At 42.4% G+C, this 21,955-nt stretch overlaps 1 protein-coding gene and 2 long non-coding RNA genes across 3 annotated transcripts; 2 read left to right on the forward strand and 1 right to left on the reverse strand.

Annotated features, from left to right (window-relative positions):
* Nucleotides 1–672: 672 nt before the first annotated feature.
* bub1 (BUB1 mitotic checkpoint serine/threonine kinase) lies at nt 673–8,957 on the reverse strand (the record flags this gene model as incomplete). Its single annotated transcript, XM_080527388.1, has 24 exons — nt 673–868; nt 980–1,086; nt 1,207–1,384; nt 1,599–1,756; nt 2,949–3,110; nt 3,299–3,399; nt 3,484–4,292; nt 4,377–4,443; nt 4,575–4,752; nt 4,892–4,970; nt 5,080–5,161; nt 5,290–5,400; nt 5,624–5,743; nt 5,891–5,937; nt 6,109–6,674; nt 6,802–6,938; nt 7,197–7,396; nt 7,477–7,523; nt 7,670–7,749; nt 7,850–7,893; nt 8,043–8,239; nt 8,441–8,585; nt 8,728–8,787; nt 8,935–8,957. The coding sequence occupies 24 exons, from the start codon at nt 8,955–8,957 to the stop codon at nt 673–675; spliced, it is 3,894 nt and encodes a 1,297-aa protein (XP_080383514.1).
* A 6,033-nt stretch (nt 8,958–14,990) lies between these two features.
* Nucleotides 14,991–16,877, forward strand: LOC308152205. The gene is made up of 5 exons (XR_013937329.1): nt 14,991–15,055; nt 15,735–15,774; nt 16,127–16,174; nt 16,487–16,526; nt 16,759–16,877. It is a non-coding gene; the product is annotated as an uncharacterized lncRNA (long non-coding RNA).
* Nucleotides 16,878–18,516: 1,639 nt separating this feature from the next.
* On the forward strand, nt 18,517–19,801 carry LOC308152204. The gene is made up of 3 exons (XR_013937328.1): nt 18,517–18,559; nt 18,887–18,934; nt 19,208–19,801. It is a non-coding gene; the product is annotated as an uncharacterized lncRNA (long non-coding RNA).
* Nucleotides 19,802–21,955: the final 2,154 nt, after the last annotated feature.

Consider the following 21,955-nt stretch of genomic DNA (forward strand, 5'->3'; position numbering starts at 1 on the left):
ATTGTCCCCATATGATCAAATCCACCATCCCCCCTGATTTTATTTTACAACTTGAGTACTGCATACAACCACCACGCTTCAGAGAAACGAAAATATTTTATACAGAGATTATTAGATATTCTCCTTTATCATGTGGAGAATATCTCCACAATGCAGCAAATGTATTCTTTATATAGTCTGAATGTTTTCTTTCTTTTGGATATGCATTAATCTAATATGAGCAGTGACAAATGAAAATTATAGCCCTGAGTTTTTACAAAATAATTATCTAATAAATAACAGGAGGTTGATCAAGTCAGTTTATTTCTATATCTTCATGTTGTTATTCAAATTCAATACTTACAATGCACATAAAATGACCAGTCATAGAGCACAACTATTCTTGAGGATGACATCTAGTGCATAAAGGTGGACCCAACTCAAAGTCAGAATATGTGATCATGGCAGCGGATTTTGTTTGGAGAGCACTTTTAACAACAGTTTTGTCATAAAGTGGTCAATCCTCTTCTAGCTGGCCGGGCGAGGTCAGTTAACAACTTAAGATATGTGGCCTTTGGAAAGTATTCAGACCACAAAATAAAAAAATAAAAAAATAAAAAATACAATTGTCGGTATTTACACTTCAAAATAATCTAAAATGGCCTACATTTGCGACTGCCAAACTAAAAGGCTCTATCTCCTGGCTGATTTGCTCTCCAACAGCTGGACGACCAAGCGGCTTTTCAGTGAAAGAAGTTTGTTGCTGTAGTTCTGTTGGAGGACTGCACTCATTTTACTGCGCAGGCTATGCAGGCAGGGCAGAGAGTTGCAGTCAGGCACATTCAGCAGGGTGTGAAAGAATTCTGTCCACAAATCACTGTGGGGATTCCTGCAGGACAGACAGAGGAAGAGGGGCGGGGCTTGTGAGACTTTTACCTCAAATGGGTGAGTGAGTGGGAGCATTTTATTTATTTATTATTAAAACGGCAGAGTAACTTACCTTCTAAACACGGCATTCGTCTTCCAAATGCCATCCTCATTTCGTACTTGCATATATGTTCCAAATATCATGCAGTACACAGTTCCAGCTATTCCGAAGTAGTCCGTCTAAAAGACAAAAAGTTAATTAATTAATTAAACGTTTTCCAAACAATTAATGTTTTCCAAAGAGTTTGAGGGACATTCAAAATATAATTATCAGAGTTATAACACACACGTTTTTCTAACCTGATAATTCCATGGTCTCCCACTCAGCATCTCAGTACACTGGAAGCCTGAGGTCATACACTTGCCAGTGAATGCTGTGTCCTCTGGGAAGAGGGTCATGTCAATGCTCTGGCCCAGGTCAATCAGGGCAAGTCCATGATCAAGATTCTCCGGGTCAAAGGACTTATTTTCCAGGAACCTAAAAATCACAGCAGACAAAATGGAAGAGTGAAGACGTGACATTGCAACTCCCTGGTAGTCCAGCGTCCATCAAGTGTCTACTGCAGCAAAAAAGTTAGTATTCTGCTTTCACTGAGATTACACAATGGAACTTTTGAGGCTTGTTACCATCCTGCCAGTCTATTTGCTTTACACTCAACCATGGATGTATAACTTCCAGGAAAAGCAATTACCTCTCTCCCAACAGGAAGTTGTCTGGCTTGATGTCAGCGTGAACAATGTGGACACTGTGCAGCAGCTCCACCATGTGCAAGATGCAGGTGGTGAAGTAGAGGACCAGGGGCTGGGGCATCGTCTTGTCACTTGTGTTCTTGTACAGGTTTACAGCATTCTGGTGGTGGGGAATCAGAGGCAAGGCAAGGTAAATGTATTTATATAGCACATATTCATACAACTTAATGTATACTCTAGCACTTTAAATGAATACATGATCAAATAAAATAAAAAAACTCAATTTAAAATGTTCAGGTTTAAAAACACTAAATAAAACAAATCAATCAGTTAAAAAGCCTAGCATAACTACCGTACTGACCCGAATATAAGACGACCCTGATTATAAGACGACCCCCCTTTTTCAATAATCATTTTTGTTAAAATACTTTTTTTGAAGACCAAATCAAGAAGACCAAATAAAGAAAATCATTTGATTTGTATTCACATTGAATGAAACAATGTAGGTTATTTTTATCATCTTGGGGTATGGGCATACAATCGTTAGGTTTTTCAGTCACGTATTCACACACCCTCCTGTCAATCACCTGGAAGAGGCCGCTTTGCAGACGGCGATAAGCTTTTCTCCGACTGTTACCATTCTTAAGCCGATCTTTTTGGGCTCGTCAACTTCTAACATTACACTCTGTAATATCATATTTCTTGGCTGCTCGACATGCCTCTGCTTCATTGACCACCATGGTCTTAAAATTGGCATCGTAACTCCGCCTCTGTTGTTTGTTAATTTGACCAACTTAAGAGCCACTTTTTTCGAGCTGGTCCGAGTGTCTCCGCAGTGTCTCTCCGCGGGTGTGTGTGTGTGAGTGTGTCTCCATCTCTCCAGGCACCCGTCACTGGGGTGTGTGTGAGAGGGAGAAACACGGTGGCTCGCGTGGGGAACAGTCTTTTGGCGCCATACGTTGTTGTGAATTAATATTGACGTGTAAAAGTCTAGGGCGCGAATATAAGACGATGCAGCTTTTTCAGACTTTTTTCTGGGGAAAAAACCCCGTCTTATATTCGGGTCAATACGGTATTTAAAATACACTCAATTAAAAGCTGAACAGAACATAAAAATCTTCAGCATATTTTCAAATGTTGGTACAGATGGGGCTGACTTAATGTCTAATGACAGCAAGTTCCAGTGAGTGAATGCTGCCTCACCACTTTTGGTGCTCACTCTAGGAACTGTAAAAAGGCCAGCCTCAGATGATCGTATGTTGCTAAAGCATGTTAGCAAGACTCCTTTCAGTACTCTGATGACACCTTTCCATCTATTTGAGTGACAGTCAGTGTGATTAGAGGTAACTCACCAGTAGAGTGCCACATTTCTGGAGCTCGCCCACTAGGACGCTGCCATTCTGGAAGAGGTGGGCTGAGTGGATGTTGTTGAAGAGGTGACGTACACCTGGCTGCAGCCGTGAATTCAGCTGGGTGTTGATGTAAAACTCCCAAGGATTGGCTGGTTTCTGCACCTACACATTGAGACAAAAAAAAAAAAATGCACGCATTGACATTCAAGCCTTTGAAACATGTGCATCAATCATGGCAAACTCTGTACGTTCTGGTGTCATCAGGTCTTATGAATGTCTGTGCACAAACACCATATAATTGAAAAGTCTGTAAATCCAACCATTTCTAACTAAAAAACTAGAGCTCTCACCTTTAAAATCATCTTCTCAGAGGTTGTGAGGTCAGTTGCTTGGTAGACAGTAGCAAAGGCACCCTTTCCAAGGATGCAGTCAACTTGTAAGGAGCGTTTGCCTGTGGATGAAAAAATTAATTGTGTTTCACCATAGAGATAGGTTGTGTAGAACACAAAGATTAACTTTGGTTTGACTTCCTTACCCATCGTAATGGTAATCTTGGGTGCGATGCTGGGTATATTGCACTTCCAGGTAATGCAGTTTGGGTGGAAGGTAAGTGGTGTGGAGAGTTGAGCTAGCAGGCTGGAGATCAGGTCGTCATCCCAGGGGTTTGAGACCAGATGTACAGCAGCTGCCCCTTGAGCTGGACTCATGGGTACATCAATGTTCACCTTTGATCCTGGGTCTGGACTCATGGGGACATCCAAACTGAACTTTGGCTCTGGACTCATTGGGATGTCGATACTTTTCTGAGGGAGGAAGTCTGCCCTGTAGGCATGATGGGGACTCATGAAGGCATTAAAGTCCGGCTCAGACACAACCTCTGGGCTTTTGACAACCAGCCAACCAAGCTTGGGTGCACACTCTGGACTCATAGGAACATCAAAGGCAGGCATTGGCGATTTCACCGGGCTGATAGAAATATCACATTTTGATTGAAGGCTGTAACCCTGGCACAGCGACAGACCTCCCTCTGCCCCACGTGTCTGTTCAGGACAGACTGGCTTTGGAGGCTGCTCTGGGCTCACGTAGATCTCCCAGCCTGGTCCAGTGGTCTTGGGGGGGCTTTTGGGCACTGCCCCCTCAGTGTGGACCAGTGTCTGGTCTCTGAAGGAAAGCATGGCCGGGGGGTGATGCACTTCAGTGATGGAACACGCTGCCAGGCTTCGCTGGGCCAGGGCAAGGCCTTCCCCTACAATGGTGCCCTGCTCAGCAAAGCCCTGTGCCCTGCCAGGGCACTCGGTTGTTTCAGAGAGCTTGTCATCAGGTGGACTCTGCTCCATGATAGGGCTGTGGGGGGGAAACAATGTGTGATAATCATGCCGTCAACAAGCACTGCTGATTGAGAGGGAGGTGGGGTTAATTCTACTCTACCTGAGTTTTGTGGGCTGTCGGATGTAAGTGGGGTTTTCTTCGTCACCGACAAAGGTTTGGGGTAGATCTTGAGTTTCAAAACAAAAGAGAAAAACAAAAACAGCCGTTAGCCAATCACTAAATGTTGAAACAGTAACGACAACGTTTTAGACTAGACCCCCCCCCCCATACTGTTCCAAACCAGAGACATCCAGCTACCTTGGTCCTGATTAAAGTCCCAGGAATAAGCAGCTTTGTGCTCCGAGGGAGTGGAGACCAGGTCAGCGGACAGCGCAAAGTCTCTGGTGCTGTTGGGGCAGGCAGCCAGGGAGTTCCCATAGTTGTAGCGTGCTCCCCACATAGTGCTCTCATCACTGATCGTCTCCAGCGGGGTCTCCTGATCAACGACATACATAGGAAACAGTTAAAAGCCTTGCGTAATACAAAAATAAAAATAACCCTATCAGCAGCATGGTGTTATTGTGTGATGGATGTGAACATGGGTGTCACCGTGGCGGTCAGTTTTGTACACTTACATTTTGTTTCTCCGGTTTAGATACAGGGATTTCTGCCAGGGCCCTTGCTGGCTTAGCCTTGTTCACTGAAGGGGCAGCACTGCATTGGGAGCGAGAAAAGCACAATTTAACAAAGCACAATTAAACAATGGACATTTACTTCACAAGCAAGTGCTATATAGGGGGAAAGGGACCCCAAAGCTTCACACCTGGAGTTCTCCATGTGGTTATCATCCTGAAAGATTGCGAATGGGACAGCAGTGGTGGGCTTGCTGAGTGAAGAGGCGGCTCCTTTATTTAATGACAAGAGAGAGAACAAACACAGCCTTCATTTACAAACTATTATACGATGAGAAGGAGAAGCCGACATACTGAAACAAACATTTTTTTTAGGGTTCAAATGTAAAGGGGCAAATTACCAGTTCTCTGATATCCAGCATCGAAGCTCTTCTCGGCCTGATACATTGACATGCTGCTCAACGGGTCGTCGTGCACAAAGGTTGGAGCCTGGAACATGTCCATGATCACACCTGGAGGAGAAAATATAACAGATTCTGAAAAACACATGTGAACTGAGAAACAGCAGGTATGGTAATACATGTTTGTATGTGTCCACTATAATAAAACAAAATGTTGTGTGTGGCAGACCGGGCCCTAAGCTAGATAGTGCAACAAAGGCATTCAAGGCATCTAGATCAAAAAAAGAGGTGGGGACAACATTGTGAACGGTGCCGAAAGAGAGTCCCTACTCACCCAGCGCCTCCAGTGTGTTGACAGTGGGGGATGGCATCGCTCTAGACGGGGTGGCATGCACCAGTCCCAGAGAAGTGTTAGGAGTGATGTGGGACAGGTTACCGGTCCCTCCCTGTGACACTGCCAGAGAAAAGAGAGAGACAGAAAGAAAGTGAGTGAGAGAGAGAGGGAGGGGGGAAAGGTGTGAGGATGTGAACGTCCTAATCCCATAACGTAACCATGAACATGAACAAACAGGCCAGAGATGGATCTTGACCGTTTACTTACCATCTAATCTGCCTTCCATCTCAGAAGTTTCACTGACAGACACGTCACTGGAAAGACAAATAAAAAGATTGCAAAACAAGCAGACTGGAAGTATATTCATTTCACCACATTTAGTGGGTGAATCATCCAAATTACTCTGACGAAGCACAGGCGACACACCCCTATAAATCAGAGACTTCTATAATAAACCTAGTTGAACATTTTAAATCAGCACTTACTTGTCTCTGCCATTGTGCTGCTGGAAACTGCTGGTGGGGTGGTTCACTGAGCCGCTGAGGTGGGAGCTACTGCTGTGGCGGGGAACTCCACTGTAAGCTTCAGAGCTGTAGGCTGGCTTATGTGGGGCTGTGTACGAGAGCCCGAAAGGCCTGGGGTTCTGTTCTGGCTTGGCTTGAACCACCAGAGAGGCCTGTAGCAAAGAGGCCTGTGGAGCCACTGCAGATAATGGTGCAGTTGGCTGATAATCAGAGAAGTGCCCCGTTGCTTCTGGTCGGCGATGGGAGCGGCTAGGGGCAGTGATTCTGTCCTCTACAGGGCAAGCCTGTCCTGACGAGTGAGTGGATCGCCCCATGCTCAGAGTATCTGTGATAGGAGCCCTGAGCCAGTCTTGCTGCATGTGTGACGCAGGGGCCTCTTCTGTCCTCTTCTGTCCAAGATCCTGTCCACTATTTAGCCTCAAGCCTGGAAGCCGGGATTGGTTGGTTAGGTTGTTTGAGATTGGGGGGTGCCTAAAGGATTGTTGGAGGAATCCAGGATTTAGACTGGTTGCAGGTGTACTGGGTCCCTGAAAAAAAGAAAAGAAAATGAATGACACACACACACACACACACACACACACACACACGCACACGCACACACGCACACACACACACACACGATATGAGGGTAAGGAGAAATGTGTACCCTCTCACCTGCTGCACTGGTAGAGCACTGGATAAGCTTTCCGTCCCTGGAGTCCATGCTCCAAGGTCATTATCCAGCTCCTCCAATAGGTGGTTCATCCTGTCGACCCCCTCCTCCTTCTGCCTAATAAGTCTCTGGTGGGCCTCTGGTCACAGCACACACAATCAAATGTATGTAGAGGTGATACATACATCACAAGCTTTGGTGCATTTCACAATGAAAGGTCACCTGGCCTCCTTAATCTGGCCTGTAAAGAGCATATACTACACCTTTGACCATATGGTGAAATGCTGTGTTAGAGGATATGTCCCCTCACCAATTATCATAGTGCATCATGCAGATCATAGTCTAAGTGGTATAGTCTTTACCTTTAGACAGGTTCAATAATAATAAATCATCTTACCAAATGTTCTACGTTCCTCTTCCTGCTTGCGTTTTGCAAAGTATCTGTTTGCTCTGACCTCCTCAAAGCACAATTCAGATCCTTCAAGACCAACAAGTTCATTTTGGTCATACATGGGCACGGTCTGCAAGCTTGCAGCTGAGCCATGATTGTCCTGGTTTAGCCTGGTTTGGCCCACTGAAACTTCGGACCTCGAGATTCTGTGGGAGAGTCACAAAACAATGACTACGAGAGAAAATAATTACTTTAGGGACAACACACGTAATGTTAAACGACTTACGTGCGAACTGTTCGGTCTGCAGGCAGTTGGGACAGACCTTCCGGGTCCTGTGACAAAATGTTTTATTTTTGAGGGATTGTGACACAGAACTGACGATCAACAGAGGAATGTTCTAAACAAACTAGGGAAACTTTCATTTATCTAATCAAAATGTATACCATTTTTCTAGCAAGACAAAAGGCTGGTTATTCACCTTGCACTGTGGGGCAGACTCTCTGTGGAAATGCATCTGATTGACCAACTGAGAATTCTGAAGAGGATTCCGCACGCTTTCTATTTTTAAAAACAAATTAAGACAATTTAAAATGTTATGAATTCCATAACTGAATTAATACATTGAAATTCAAGACATATACACATTTTAAAGTGTCACCTGATGTTCCTGTTTGGCTTCTTGAAGTCCTCTTTTGAAACATCCTGTGAATGCATAATTTATTTTTTATGTGAACATAGAAAAGTGATCATAATCTCCCTAAGATTATCAAACTTTCATTTGTTGTAAAATAAGAGTTATTAAATTCAACAAGTGATTAAAATGCAACACGCTGTGTAGTGGTGAAGGTTACCTGTATTGCTGAAGTACAGTGTCAGCTGGCTTAGCTTGATTTCCCATGGCTGTCTGGTACACAGCGTTAGCCTGTTCAAGCTGACCTCGCTGCTCAAACTGTTGGGCCCATGCTACATAGAGGGATGCATCCCTGGTACCGATGCCCTTGCTGTGTATGTAGCTGTAGAGTTGGATGGGCTCCTGATAATAACTTGCCTGTCACCAAAACAGAAAGAAAGCACATGCACAATTGCGAGAGTATGTTTTGACTATCCTCCTGAGATCAGTATACAGTAATTTGCACGGTATGAGCCTGGTAAATTCTGGACCAAATAGTGTCGAGTTCAGCTGATTTTTGATTAGTTTCAAACCACATCTGCTCATGACATTGCACTGCGAACGTGTCATCAAACTCACACATCTGATGCAGTAGTTAACGTATCGGGTGTCATTGGAGTAGCGCTCGTCTTGCAGAAATCTCTGTACCAGGCGATCCAGCACAAGTGACATCCCATTGTTGGGATCTCCATCAGATAATCTCTTCTCAAGAAATTCGATAAACCTACAAATGTAAAAGAGAAAATAAAGGAATGCCTTAGAGATAGCCGGAAGTCTTGTTCGGTTCTTGTTCGCCTATACTACTAGCCTAAAGCTAGCCTATGCTACTAGCTTTATTACTGATGTTCTTCTGAATATGAGCTTACCTGCTCCATTCATCTAGGGGGTCATCTCCTGTATAGGTGCTCACACTTTCTTCAAACGTCCTGTAAGACAAATGTGTATGTCAACACCAAAAACAGTATTTCGCAGTGGTAAACATTAGCGTTGCTTGCTAATGTTAGCTAGCCATAATAACCGCGGACTACAAGGCTCTGCTAGTTGTTTAGTTTATCTAGCTGGATATAACTTACTGTAATTGTGAGGCAACATCCATGGTGTACCGTGTAGCACAGTTCAATAGTTATCATGTAAAGTCATAAACTTCCTGCCAATATTTCATCAATCTTACGGCGACGCAGAATGTGGTATTTATTCACTCCATCCGTTCATCATTTCAAATTACGCGCTTAGCCAATGGAACAGACACAACAAAGACACGCTCGTTTTGCAAGCAGCAGGCGGACTGCAAGAGGTCAGCCCCAAGGGCGGAGCCGGGGAAGGAGGACAGATAAAGAAAATATCACACAAGATAGATCAGAAAAGTCGAAATTGTTTCCCTAATTAATAACAACAACAAGAACAATAACAATAATAATAATGGCATTTTTATGTCGTTTTGTTTCTCCCTCAGTATTTATCCACGTCAGTTTCTTATTTCGCTTTCGATTCCACTCATTATAATATAATAATATGCTGATATTATCTGCCTAGATTGGGCGGGTCTTTTGCTGACAGGCATACACGGGGCAAAACAATTGGAAATTAATAGTCTAGCAGCAAGTCCTCAAAAAAGGCTTTAGTTTTCGAGATACCCCTACCCGAGGTAGAGCAAATGACAACAATGATTTTTCTTATCTTTAGGGTCTCCCATTAATGAAATTGATTGTTGTCAAATTTTATTTTTGGGGAAAAGATGTTTTTTTGGTTGTTCTTTAGAGCTACCCCAATCCCTGAAAAAGAGCCAAATTAGACCAGGCCGAATATGGGGAAGGTGACAAAAAAGCCCATAACTTGAGAATGATCACTCCTTTCCTCTTCAGATTTGCTGAGGTATGAACCAGGTGGTTGTCCTACATCACCAAATAGTCAGACAACTATTTACCTAAATAAATACTGAATTATAGTCCTGTAAACTTAGCTTTAGTTTAGACGGAAATTGTACTTTTTGGTGACAGGAACATAGGACTCCATCACTTTTCTCTCATTTATCAGAAAAACAGAAATCCCTGAAAAATATATCATTACTGAATTGTCTAGGGTGCTATTGAACAATAACCAGTAGTTGTATGGAAATATCTCATACAGTTCTATTGCAAATGAGATTTCTTTAGACATAGGCCTACCTCTTCTCTGATACAGTCAAATTCCGAATGGGGGATAAGTGGCATAATAGCCTATAAGTTAAGAATGCTCACTCTGATGGTCATGATATTTGGAGAGGGAAATACCAGGTGGCTGAACTACATCACCAAATAGTCAGAATAAGAGTAACCCAATAAAATAAAGTTTATTAGTTCTAAATTGCAAGCCTCTAAAACATAGGTGTAAATAGTACAGGTTTTATTAAAACTGGAACCTTAATTCAAAGTACAGTATAGAAATAATTTTGAAGCTTGACAGTGGAACACTCTCTGCCACTCTGGTTTGAGTGACAGCTGCATGTTTCAAAACTGTGTAGCCAACTGGGCAGCAGCAGCCATAACATTCTCCATCTCAGAGGGAGAGGGGCTGTGGATTGACAGTTCTGTTCAGATTATCACCAATCTAATGACAGATAACAGGTAACACATATGTCCAACTATGATATTAATATGTTGTTGAATATGTTGTTAGATTTGTGAGCTTTTAAACCATAGTGCAGGCATTCGGATATAGGCAGAGGCTAGCAGAGCCCAGCTTACAAGGACTCAGAACCATACTGAACGTTGCTCAAGGACGAGATGATGAAGTTCATAAGAGACTATCGCCCCACTCAGATGACATACTGTCCTTCAAGGTCAAGGTTTCATATCACAGGTCATGTCGGGCCAGTTATTCAAGCACACATAACTATACGCCTACAACCAGTGATCAAGAACCACCCCAGGATCAGTAAAAGACTTAGACTGTCCAGAGACACTAGATTTGACATCCGTAGCTAGTGTTTCATTTGCAGCCAATGTTTCAATTGCAGCCAGAAAGTCACAAAGAGAGAAGGCCTGACCCCTATATGTACCGGTACAGGTGAAAGTACAAGGTCAAAGGTCCTCAACGCAGCCTCAGAGAGGTTTGATGAAATAATACATCACCGTATGCTGACCTATGAAGATCTTTTTGCCTATGATGCAAAGTATCACAGAAGTTGCCTAGGACACTATCTTTCAGAAAGGAACATTCTAGCAGCTAGAAACAAACATTTAACAGAAAAGAAGTTAAATGAACATGAAAGAGCTTTCATTGAGCTAACTGAAGAATTAACTAATTCAAAGCATATGACTGTCACAACACTGAGTGCTGTAACTGAGAGCTATAAAGGAAAACTGAGTACAGCTACAGAACCAACAATGTATAAATCCTGGAAACTCAAAGAAAAGATGAACCAGCATTATAGGGATAAACTCATCTTCATTGAACGTCCTGGAAAATCTGATCTGATCTGTTCTGGTGTCATGACTGTTGGCCATGCAATGAGAGAAGCTTCTCTCCTCAGAGAAAACATAACAGAAGACAGGGAGACAATGCCTCCACAGAGAACAGAGACCCTCACTGACACTCAAATCCTCCACCAGGCTGCAGGTATATTGAGGAAAACTATGGAAAAGGTTGAGCATGAGCCTCAATTCTACATAAGCAGTGACAAGCTTTCCCTTCTCCAGTGCAGTGAATATGTGCCAAACACTCTGTATGATTTTGTGAACTGGTGTGTCAATGCAGGTGCATTTAAAAATGTGCAGACCTGTGATGAGGACCCAGCTCTGAAGAATAACACAAGTGTTATAACCTTTTGCCATGATCTAATTGCACAGTGCTGCAGCAGGCGTACACCTATCACACTAGGACTTGGGATTATGATCCATCATGAGTTTGGCAGCAAGGCCCTTATCAACAAGCTACACATGATGGGTCATTGTGTGTCGTATGATGAAGTGCGTCAATTTCTCACATCAGTAGCAGCAGATCAATTACAGAGAAGCAAAGGTGTTTACATTCCAAATGGACTGACAAGAACCACAGAACATGGGATAATCGATGCAGCCATTGACAACTTTGACCAGAATGAAGAGACGCTGGATGGCAAAAATACAACAGATTCCATGGCAATTGTTGTATACAGAAGAGGTGATGTTGCCACAGCACACAACCCCATCCTGAGAATCCCAGAGAAATCTCTCCATGCCCTGGACAGCTGTGATTTGGATAATGAAGAGGTTCAGAGGTAAATATTATAGACCAACTATCTGCCAGACACATGCAATACTTGATTGAAATGGCTCTGATATACTGTATGTTAATGCAATATAATCCAATATTAAAATGTAAAATGTGTAATGTGCACTGGAGGCTTCAAGTTTCACATTACACATGTGTAAGTCAGACTAGCATTTGTCCAATATTCAAGTTACACATTATTTGTGAGGTCACACATCATAATCTAAGGAATCTGGAGTGTTGTTGTTTGTAAGGGCATTTTGTTAAAGATTGAATTATATGACAAAAGATGCCTAATGACTTGTTCTTGAATTTCAGATACATCAAGCCAGGTAGGCGATCTGAACCACCAGCAGTTCTACCACAGGTCCTCAAATCAGACAGCACAAAAGCTCAGGCAGCAGAAGGCCAAGACTTACTTTGGAAGGTGAGCCGTATCATGAAAGAAGAAGACCAGAGAATCCCAGGATGGTCTGCATTCAATGCCTATGTATCCACGTCAGACATCCCATTAACAACAGTACAATATATGCCCTTCATAAGAGCTTCACCATCAGACCTATCTACAATCTATACAGCTCTTTTGCAGCTCACACAGCTTGCTCAAGAACTGGGACAGAGGCATATACTTGTAACTGCTGACCTTGCCATCTACAGCAAAGCACAGCAAATTCTGTGGAGCAAACCTGAAGCTTTGGATGGCAAGATCACCATGAGAATTGGAGGAATGCACGTCACCATGGCCTTTCTGGCAAGCATTGGGAAGGTGTATGCAGACGGGGGCCTCTTTGACATGATAACCGAGTCTGGAGTCTATGCTGACGCAACAGCTCGGCAGATGCTTCAGGGGAAACAACTGACAAGAGGTGTGAGGAGCATCAAGGTTGTTTCAGAGGCTCTGTTCAGGCTCTTCTGGATGGCACTGGTCTCCTGGCTGAACAAAAAAGGCCAAAGTCCATTGTCTGCTGAACAAGAACACCTCCTGCGAGATGTGCAGCATGCCTTTCATGGCGACGACCAGGTCTCTGCCAGACAGTTCTTAAGTGAAGTGGAGACAGACCTTCCTGAACTGAGGAGAAGAATACAACAGTTTTCAGAGAGGGGAGTTCAACAATCAGCAACTTTTAAGTACTGGCTGAATTTCCTCAAAGGGGCTGATCTCTTACTCAGAATGCTACGATCAGAGCGTGAAGCTAACTTTGACCTTCATCTCAACTGCATGTTTGAAGCAATACCATGGTTCCGGGCTGCTGGCAGGATGAAATGCAATGTGTGGTCATGGTATTTGACAGGTATGACGGCCCACAGTCAATCAAAGACCTGGAGAGGCAAAGGAGAGGTGCAAGTGATGGAAGGCCTACACATGTTATCACTGGCAACACAAATGTCCCAAACTACAGGAAGTACTTGAGGAGTAGTGGAAACAAGACTGCACTGTGCATGTTTGTGAGCAACTACATTGTCACTGCAGCCCCATAGAGACTACACTCAGATGACTCCATCATCTTGGCAGGTGGATTTGACAAAGGGGAGGAGGTGAAGAGCATCTGCACAGCAGGAGTCAGCAGTTTGACATCACTGTACAGTGATCAGGAGGAGGCAGACACAAGGATGGTGCTCCATGCCATACATCTTGCAGAGTCATATTCCCGCATCATTGTGAGGTCTGATGACACAGATGTGGAAGTACTGCTCATATACTATGCAAGCAAAGAAATGTTTGGTTCATCTCTGGTGTACATGCATACATGCCATGGAATGAGAGAGAGCTATGTCCCCATCAACACCATATCTGAGAAGATTGGAAAAGACATGTCTAACTGTCTACCAGCATGTCATGCACTCACTGGCTGTGACACAACAAGTAGTTTGTACAGAATAGGAAAGACAATAGCATTCAACAAACTCAAGACCCATCTCAGCGAGCTCAAAGATCTGGCCCATTTTGGACTCTCTGCCAGCTTGGAAGAGTCTTTGCCAGTCGCAAGAGAATTTGCGCTACTCCTATATGGAAAAAAGAAAATGGAAAATGGATTGATTGGGTTACTCTTATTCTGACTATTTGGTGATGTAGTTCAGCCACCTGGTATTTCCCTCTCCAAATATCATGACCATCAGAGTGAGCATTCTTAACTTATAGGCTATTATGCCACTTATCCCCCATTCGGAATTTGACTGTATCAGAGAAGAGGTAGGCCTATGTCTAAAGAAATCTCATTTGCAATAGAACTGTATGAGATATTTCCATACAACTACTGGTTATTGTTCAATAGCACCCTAGACAATTCAGTAATGATATATTTTTCAGGGATTTCTGTTTTTCTGATAAATGAGAGAAAAGTGATGGAGTCCTATGTTCCTGTCACCAAAAAGTACAATTTCCGTCTAAACTAAAGCTAAGTTTACAGGACTATAATTCAGTATTTATTTAGGTAAATAGTTGTCTGACTATTTGGTGATGTAGGACAACCACCTGGTTCATACCTCAGCAAATCTGAAGAGGAAAGGAGTGATCATTCTCAAGTTATGGGCTTTTTTGTCACCTTCCCCATATTCGGCCTGGTCTAATTTGGCTCTTTTTCAGGGATTGGGGTAGCTCTAAAGAACAACCAAAAAAACATCTTTTCCCCAAAAATAAAATTTGACAACAATCAATTTCATTAATGGGAGACCCTAAAGATAAGAAAAATCATTGTTGTCATTTGCTCTACCTCGGGTAGGGGTATCTCAAAATCTGAGGGCCCTTCCTGCTAGACTATAAATGCAAACTCCACTCAGCAGGCTTTTCAGGGTTGCAAATCGCGCGTACCCTAGCCAATGTGCTGAATCTGCTTTTTGGAATCGTGTAATAGATTTGAGTATAAATACACCACGCGCCCTCTCAACAATCCCTTCTTCAACAAACTCTAACACTAACGAGGGGTCCCTTCGCCGTCAGCGCTGTACGTGCAAACGGGTTTTCAAGTAAGACTGTTATTACGAAACCTATGCATTATTACGGCGTTATACCTCTGTCATATCGTTATTTTATGAGATTAGATGCACTTAAATTATGTTAACATACGTTAGGAATACGACATGAATTGAACCACGTGCACACTGCACCACTGAGTAAAAAAGGATGGTGACTAGGATTTTAAATGTAATGTTGGGCATAATTACTAATGATTATCCCCAACTTGAATTTATGATCGAAACATTTTAACGGACTTTTGAATTGCGATCTTTTTGGTTCTCACCTGATGCGTAAGCTTAAATGTGGCGTACGCCGTAATTTCCCTCTTTCATGTTGTCTTTGCATTACAAGATTGTATTATGGATGAACCTATCCAGACAAATGTATACAATGTTATCATCCGAATAAGTGCTAAATGAGGATTGTGGCAGTACGTGCAAGATTGTATTAAGGATGAACCTATCCCGAACCTGATTCATGTATGACTGACAACATTGTCGGATCTGACTTCTGAAATTCAACTTGCCTGATGTAACGGTATATAGGGTGTAGTGACAGTTATCAACCAGGGCATGGATTTCTTTCTCATTATGGTCAGGAACGCAAATGCCCTAAAATGAAAGGTGTTGAGCATATTGACATGCTTTGGGGGGGAAAAGGCTTGACCCTTTTTTTCTTATTTCACAGGTTGAGCCTTAAACCAATTGTCTTGCAGATGTGTTTGGAGGTAAGTTCACTTTAGTTTCTCTAGCCTTCATTTCAAGGGCAGATGTATGCAGACTTGACATCAGAATAAACTGAAGATTGTGGCATTTGGCACGCAAGATTGTATTAAGGATGAACCTATCCCGAACCTGATTCATGTATGACTGACAACATATTGTCGGATCTGACTTCTGAAATTCAACTTGCAACTAAAGAATGGGCCCAACAAAGGTTATCTAAAGTAGGGGGACAGTTGGTTCTCCCTTGTTATGAAGTCAACCAGGACATGGATTTGTCACCTGGTCATAAAGATGTGGAGAATATTGACATGCTTTGTAAGAAAGGCCTGACCTTGTCTTTTTAATATTTCACAGGTTGAGGCATGACCAGTCATCACAACTGCTGTGTGGAGATACTTGGAGGCAAGTGCTTTTTTAGTTTCTACAGCCTTTTTTTTTTCAGTACATGCAAGATTGTATTAAGGATGAACCTATCCCGAACCTGATTCATGTATGACTGACAACATATTTTCGGATCTGACTTCTGAAATTCAACTTGCAACCAAAGAATGGGCCTGATGTAACGGTATATAGGGTGTAGTGACAGTTATCAACCAGGGCATGGATTTCTTTCTCATATGGTCAGGAATGCAAAGGCCCTAAAATGAAAGGTGTTGAGAATATTGACATGCTATGGGGGGGAAAAGGCCTAACCCCTTTTTTCTTATTTCACAGGTTGAGCCTTAACCCAATTGTCTTGCAGATGTGTTTGGAGGTAAGTTCACTTTAGTTTCTCTAGCCAGACTTGGCATCAGAATAAACTGAGCATTGTGGCATTTGGCATGCAATATTGTATTAAGGATCCCGAACCTGATTCATGTATGACTGACAACATATTTTCGGATCTGACTTCTGAAATTCAAGTTGCTACCAAAGAATTGGGTGTTGAGAATTGACATGCTTTGGGGGAAAAAGGCCTGACCTTTTTTTAAATTATTATTTCACAGGTTGAGCCTTAACCCAATTGTCTTGCAGATGTGTTTGGAGGTAAGTTCACTTTAGTTTCTCTAGCCTTCATTTCAAGGGCAGATGTATGCAGACTTGGCATCAGAATAAACTGAAGATTGTGGCATTTGGCACGCAAGATTGTATTAAGGATGAACCTATCCCGAACCTGATTCATGTATGACTGACAACATATTGTCGGATCTGACTTCTGAAATTCAACTTGCAACCAAAGAATGGGCCCAACAAAGGTTTTCTAAAGTAGGGGGACAGTTGGTTCTCCCTTGTTATGAAGTCAACCAGGACATGGATTTGTCACCTGGGGCCTCATTCATAAAGAAGTACTTGAACGTCATCTTTGACTTTCACGTAAGCACATTTTTCTAAACGGACGTAAGCATTATTTATAAAACGGGCTGAGATGGTTTAAAGTTGCGTACGTGCTTCCTTCTATAAATACCAAACATACTTGGAATTGAACGCAGGTGAATGAGGTTTGTATTAACGCCCTGTGATAGAGGCTCAATTATAGCGGCTGAATGAAGCCAAGTGCTATAATATAATATAATACAGACAGACAATACTGACAATATTATATACTGTCTGTATTATATTATATTCTAGCACTTGGCTTCATTCAGCCGCTATTTGAGCCGCTATCACAGGGCGTTAATACTATATTATAGGGTAGGCGTGCGTCTGGAAGCGGGAGAGGGCAGTAATACCACGTTCATTGATAAAATGACATAAGGGATGGAAAGGGGGATGGCAGTTTTAGAAGGGGGATGATTTGGACTGTTTTTATTTCAGGGGGGGTGCCATTCCCCCTCATCCCGACTCAACTCGAAATCCAGTATCATTTAGCGCGTGGCCGGGCAAGGCATAGGCATGTTGAAGAGAGAGACAGCTCCGGAGGGATATAAAGAAAGACTGAAATACAATCATAAACATTAGTTCCCTTTAAATCTTGAATTTAACCCATTTTCTCGGCTGGTAACAACATCGTTAATTTTATTACGAGCCACTTAAACTTCGCATGAATTACAGTAGGCAACGTTTTTCCAGTGCGGCTCACATGCCTGTAATAACTCCGCATAACCAGTAGGTCATGTGCGTAAGCAAGTTGAATACTCGGCGTCGAGCTACGATCGTTTCCACGATCAAATTGACTCACGTTGAAATTGTATAAATCACTACGTTGACGTGGTTTTCTACGTACGACACGGGTAAGATCAACATTTGATCTAAGCACCCGTTATGAATGAGGCCCCTGGTCATATATAAAGATGTGGAGAATATTGACATGCTTTGTAAGAAAGGCCTGACCTTGTCTTTTTAATATTTCACAGGTTGAGGCATGACCAGTCATCACAACTGCTGTGTGGAGATACTTGGAGGCAAGTGCTTTTTAGTTTCTACAGCCTTTTTATTCCAAGGACTGATGTATAAAATGTTAGCATCAGAATAAATGCTAAATGAGGATGGTGGCAGTACGTGCAAGATTGTATTAAGGATGAACCTATCCCGAACCTGATTCATGTATGACTGACAACATATTTTCGGATCTGACTTCTGAAATTCAACTTGCAACCAAAGAATGGGCCTGATGTAACGGTATATAGGGTGTAGTGACAGTTATCAACCAGGGCATGGATTTCTTTCTCATATGGTCAGGAATGCAAAGGCCCTAAAATTAAAGGTGTTGAGAATATTGACATGCTTTGGGGGGGAAAAGGCTTAACCCTTTTTTTCTTATTTCACAGGTTGAGCCTTAACCCAATTGTCTTGCAGATGTGTTTGGAGGTAAGTTCACTTTGGTTTCTCTAGCCAGACTTGGCATCAGAATAAACTGAGCATTGTGGCATTTGGCACGCAAGATTGTATTAAGGATGAACCTATCCCGAACCTGATTCATGTATGACTGACAACATATTGTCGGATCTGACTTCTGAAATTCAACTTGCAACCAAAGAATGGGCCCAACAAAGGTTATCTAAAGTAGGGGGACCGTTGTTTCTCCCTTGTTATGAAGTCAACCAGGACATGGATTTGTCACCTGGTCATAAAGATGTGGAGAATATTGACATGCTTTGTAAGAAAGGCCTGACCTTGTCTTTTAATATTTCACAGGTTGAGGCATGACCAGTCATCATAACTGCTGTGTGGAGATACTTGGAGGCAAGTTCTTTTTAGTTTCTACAGCCTTTTTATTCCAAGGACTGATTTATAAAATGTTAGCATCAGAATAAATGCTAAATGAGGATGGTGGCAGTACGTGCAAGATTGTATTAAGGATGAACCTATCCCGAACCTGATTCATGTATGACTGACAACATATTTTCGGATCTGACTTCTGAAATTCAACTTGCTACCAAAGAATGGGTGTTGAGAAATATTGACATGCTTTGGGGGAAAAAGGACTGACCTTTTTAAAAAAATATTATTTCACAGGTTGAGCCTTAACCCAATTGTCTTGCAGATGTGTTTGGAGGTAAGTTCACTTTAGTTTCTCTAGCCTTCATTTCAAGGGCAGATGTATGCAGACTTGGCATCAGAATAAACTGAAGATTTGGCACACAAGATTGTATTAAGGATGAACCTATCCCGAACCTGATTCATGTATGACTGACAACATATTTTCGGATCTGACTTCTGAAATTCAACTTGCTACCAAAGAATGGGTGTTGAGAAATATTGACATGCTTTGGGGGAAAAAGGACTGACCTTTTTAAAAAAATATTATTTCACAGGTTGAGCCTTAACCCAATTGTCTTGCAGATGTGTTTGGAGGTAAGTTCACTTTAGTTTCTCTAGCCTTCATTTCAAGGGCAGATGTATGCAGACTTGGCATCAGAATAAACTGAAGATTTGGCACACAAGATTGTATTAAGGATGAACCTATCCCGAACCTGATTCATGTATGACTGACAACATATTGTCGGATCTGACTTCTGAAATTCAACTTGCAGCCGAAGAATGGGCTTAATGTTAAAGTTCTATGGGCAGCCCAATGATGCAGTGTGATCTAGGACATTTTTCAGGGTTCCTGTGGGGTCTTAAAGTCTTAAATTTTACTTGTTGAAACCTGCAGGAACCCTGTCGGTTGGCTCACCATGACACTGAACAGCAGCCAGCTTGAAGTCTACTGCTAATGGCTGTGGGGGGAAATCAATGTGTGGAAGTGTTTTCGGTAAGTTATGTTCTCAATCAAGATTGATCACTTGTCGGACAGCGCATTCATGCTGTTTGTTTTCAGACTGCAGCATTATACTGGAGAGACTACCAGCCACAATGTACAGTAGTGGTGCAATCTTTTCTTGTTGGAATAATTTACATGGTTATGCAAGCTAATGAATGTCTTGGTGTTTTTGTTTGGACTTTGCTTTAAATAAAGATTGCTATTTTATTACAAATGCATTGTCTCTTGTTTTTTTGATAAGAGTGCAAATGACTACTTTGTGACACCACAGTATGATCTCATAATGGAGGGCGTGTTCTTTGGAACCACTACAAGTTGCATATTCCATTTCAGATGAAGGATGCCATTGACTGGCCATTGCACATATCTAATGAAACTGAACAATTGTACCGTAATAGCTTGTTTTTTTTGGTATACTTAACTGAGTAAGAAGGATGGCAACAGGGATTTCAAAGGTAAGATTGGGATCAATTCAGAGAACAAATGGCTGTAGTGTTTGAGACATGGATTGTTAAACTATGGCTATATATTTTTAATATGAAAATGAAAGTACATTCCATATACTTATGCCAGATTGGCTGTCCACCTACCAAGGACCCCACCGTTGATTTAAGAGACTGCTGATCCACTAGGGGCAAGTGGTCATGATCTACTACACCATGTACAGAAACGATACATGGAGGCTGATCTGAAGAGTGTTGCTTGTATGGCATGCAGCCACAAAACAACATGGAGTCAGAGGGGACCCACGAGAAAGGTAGGTTCGATTTTTCTTTATTCCTTGTCTTTTTGCTTTCAACTCATTGGAGGATAATCAGTTTTGAAGGAAACATGGAAAGGGGTTGCAAGGAATGGGGGACATGCTTTTGGGAACACATGGACAGTGTTTTTGTCCCCTCATACAATGAACACTTGATTCCATGCTTTGTGATGCCAAAACATGTCCCCCTGCCTACTCCCCAGAAAGAGGAAAGTGTGACTGAAGTCATCCAAGGATTGCAAGACCAGTCTCCAGCAGAACCTTCACTATTGTCCCAAGAACAAGTTAGTCTTCCTCTTACGCCAAAATAACCTAATTCCTGATGTCTTTTAGGTTGTGCACCTCAGATTTCATTAGGTTCAGGCATGGATGAATATGAATATATGATAATACATGTACTCGAACAATTTTCTCTTGCATGATAGGTACATGATGACAGAGAGCATCGGTGTGCTGACCTGGAGGCAAGGTCTGGCAGAAGACAGCCCGTGTCTGAAATCAGGGCTGAATTGGAGACAAACACTGAATCTGATACAAACTCAGATTGGGATTTGTCATCTGATTCTTCATGTGATTCTTCATCTGAATCTTCCTCTGATTCTACCTCAGAATCATCTGAATCTTCCTCTGATTCTACCTCAGAATCATCTGAATCTTCCTCTGATTCTACCTCAGAATCATCTGAATCTTCCTCTGATTCTACCTCAGAATCATCTGATTCTTCATGTGATTCTTCATCTGAATCTTCCTCTGATTCTACCTCAGAATAAGAGACTTCATTGTCTGAAGCAGATTCAGAGTCTGAATCAGATTAATACAAAATAAGACGGACAACCATCGATGCCACTGTAGTGGTTCAAGTCTTTTCCAAGTGTACTTTGCTTCATTAAATTATGCCTATAGGACTGGTTGTGACTGGCTGTCTTATTTTTGGCCAACACCTGGGAGCTCACTGCACACTCTTGAAATGAAACACAGATTAGCCCCCCCCCCAGTTTATTTAGAAAATGCATTTATGTATGATAGACAAATGCCAGGAAAAATGATTTCCTATGTAGTAGGCCAATGTTGCTTTGTGGGGTGACTTTTTTTGCTACCTGGTCTGCAAGAATCCGAGCCCCTGGCCTCCCGCCTGTGCAGGCTCAGCTGTGGACCAGCCCGTGTGTGTCAGTTGCAGAAACCCCATAGATGTGAGTACACTCGCGCAGAAACGTAGTCGCCATTTTACATCTACGGGAGT

This window comes from Nansenia antarctica (genome assembly GCF_963989245.1).
Source record: "Nansenia antarctica genome assembly, chromosome: 3".
Taxonomy (NCBI): domain Eukaryota; kingdom Metazoa; phylum Chordata; class Actinopteri; order Argentiniformes; family Microstomatidae; genus Nansenia; species Nansenia antarctica.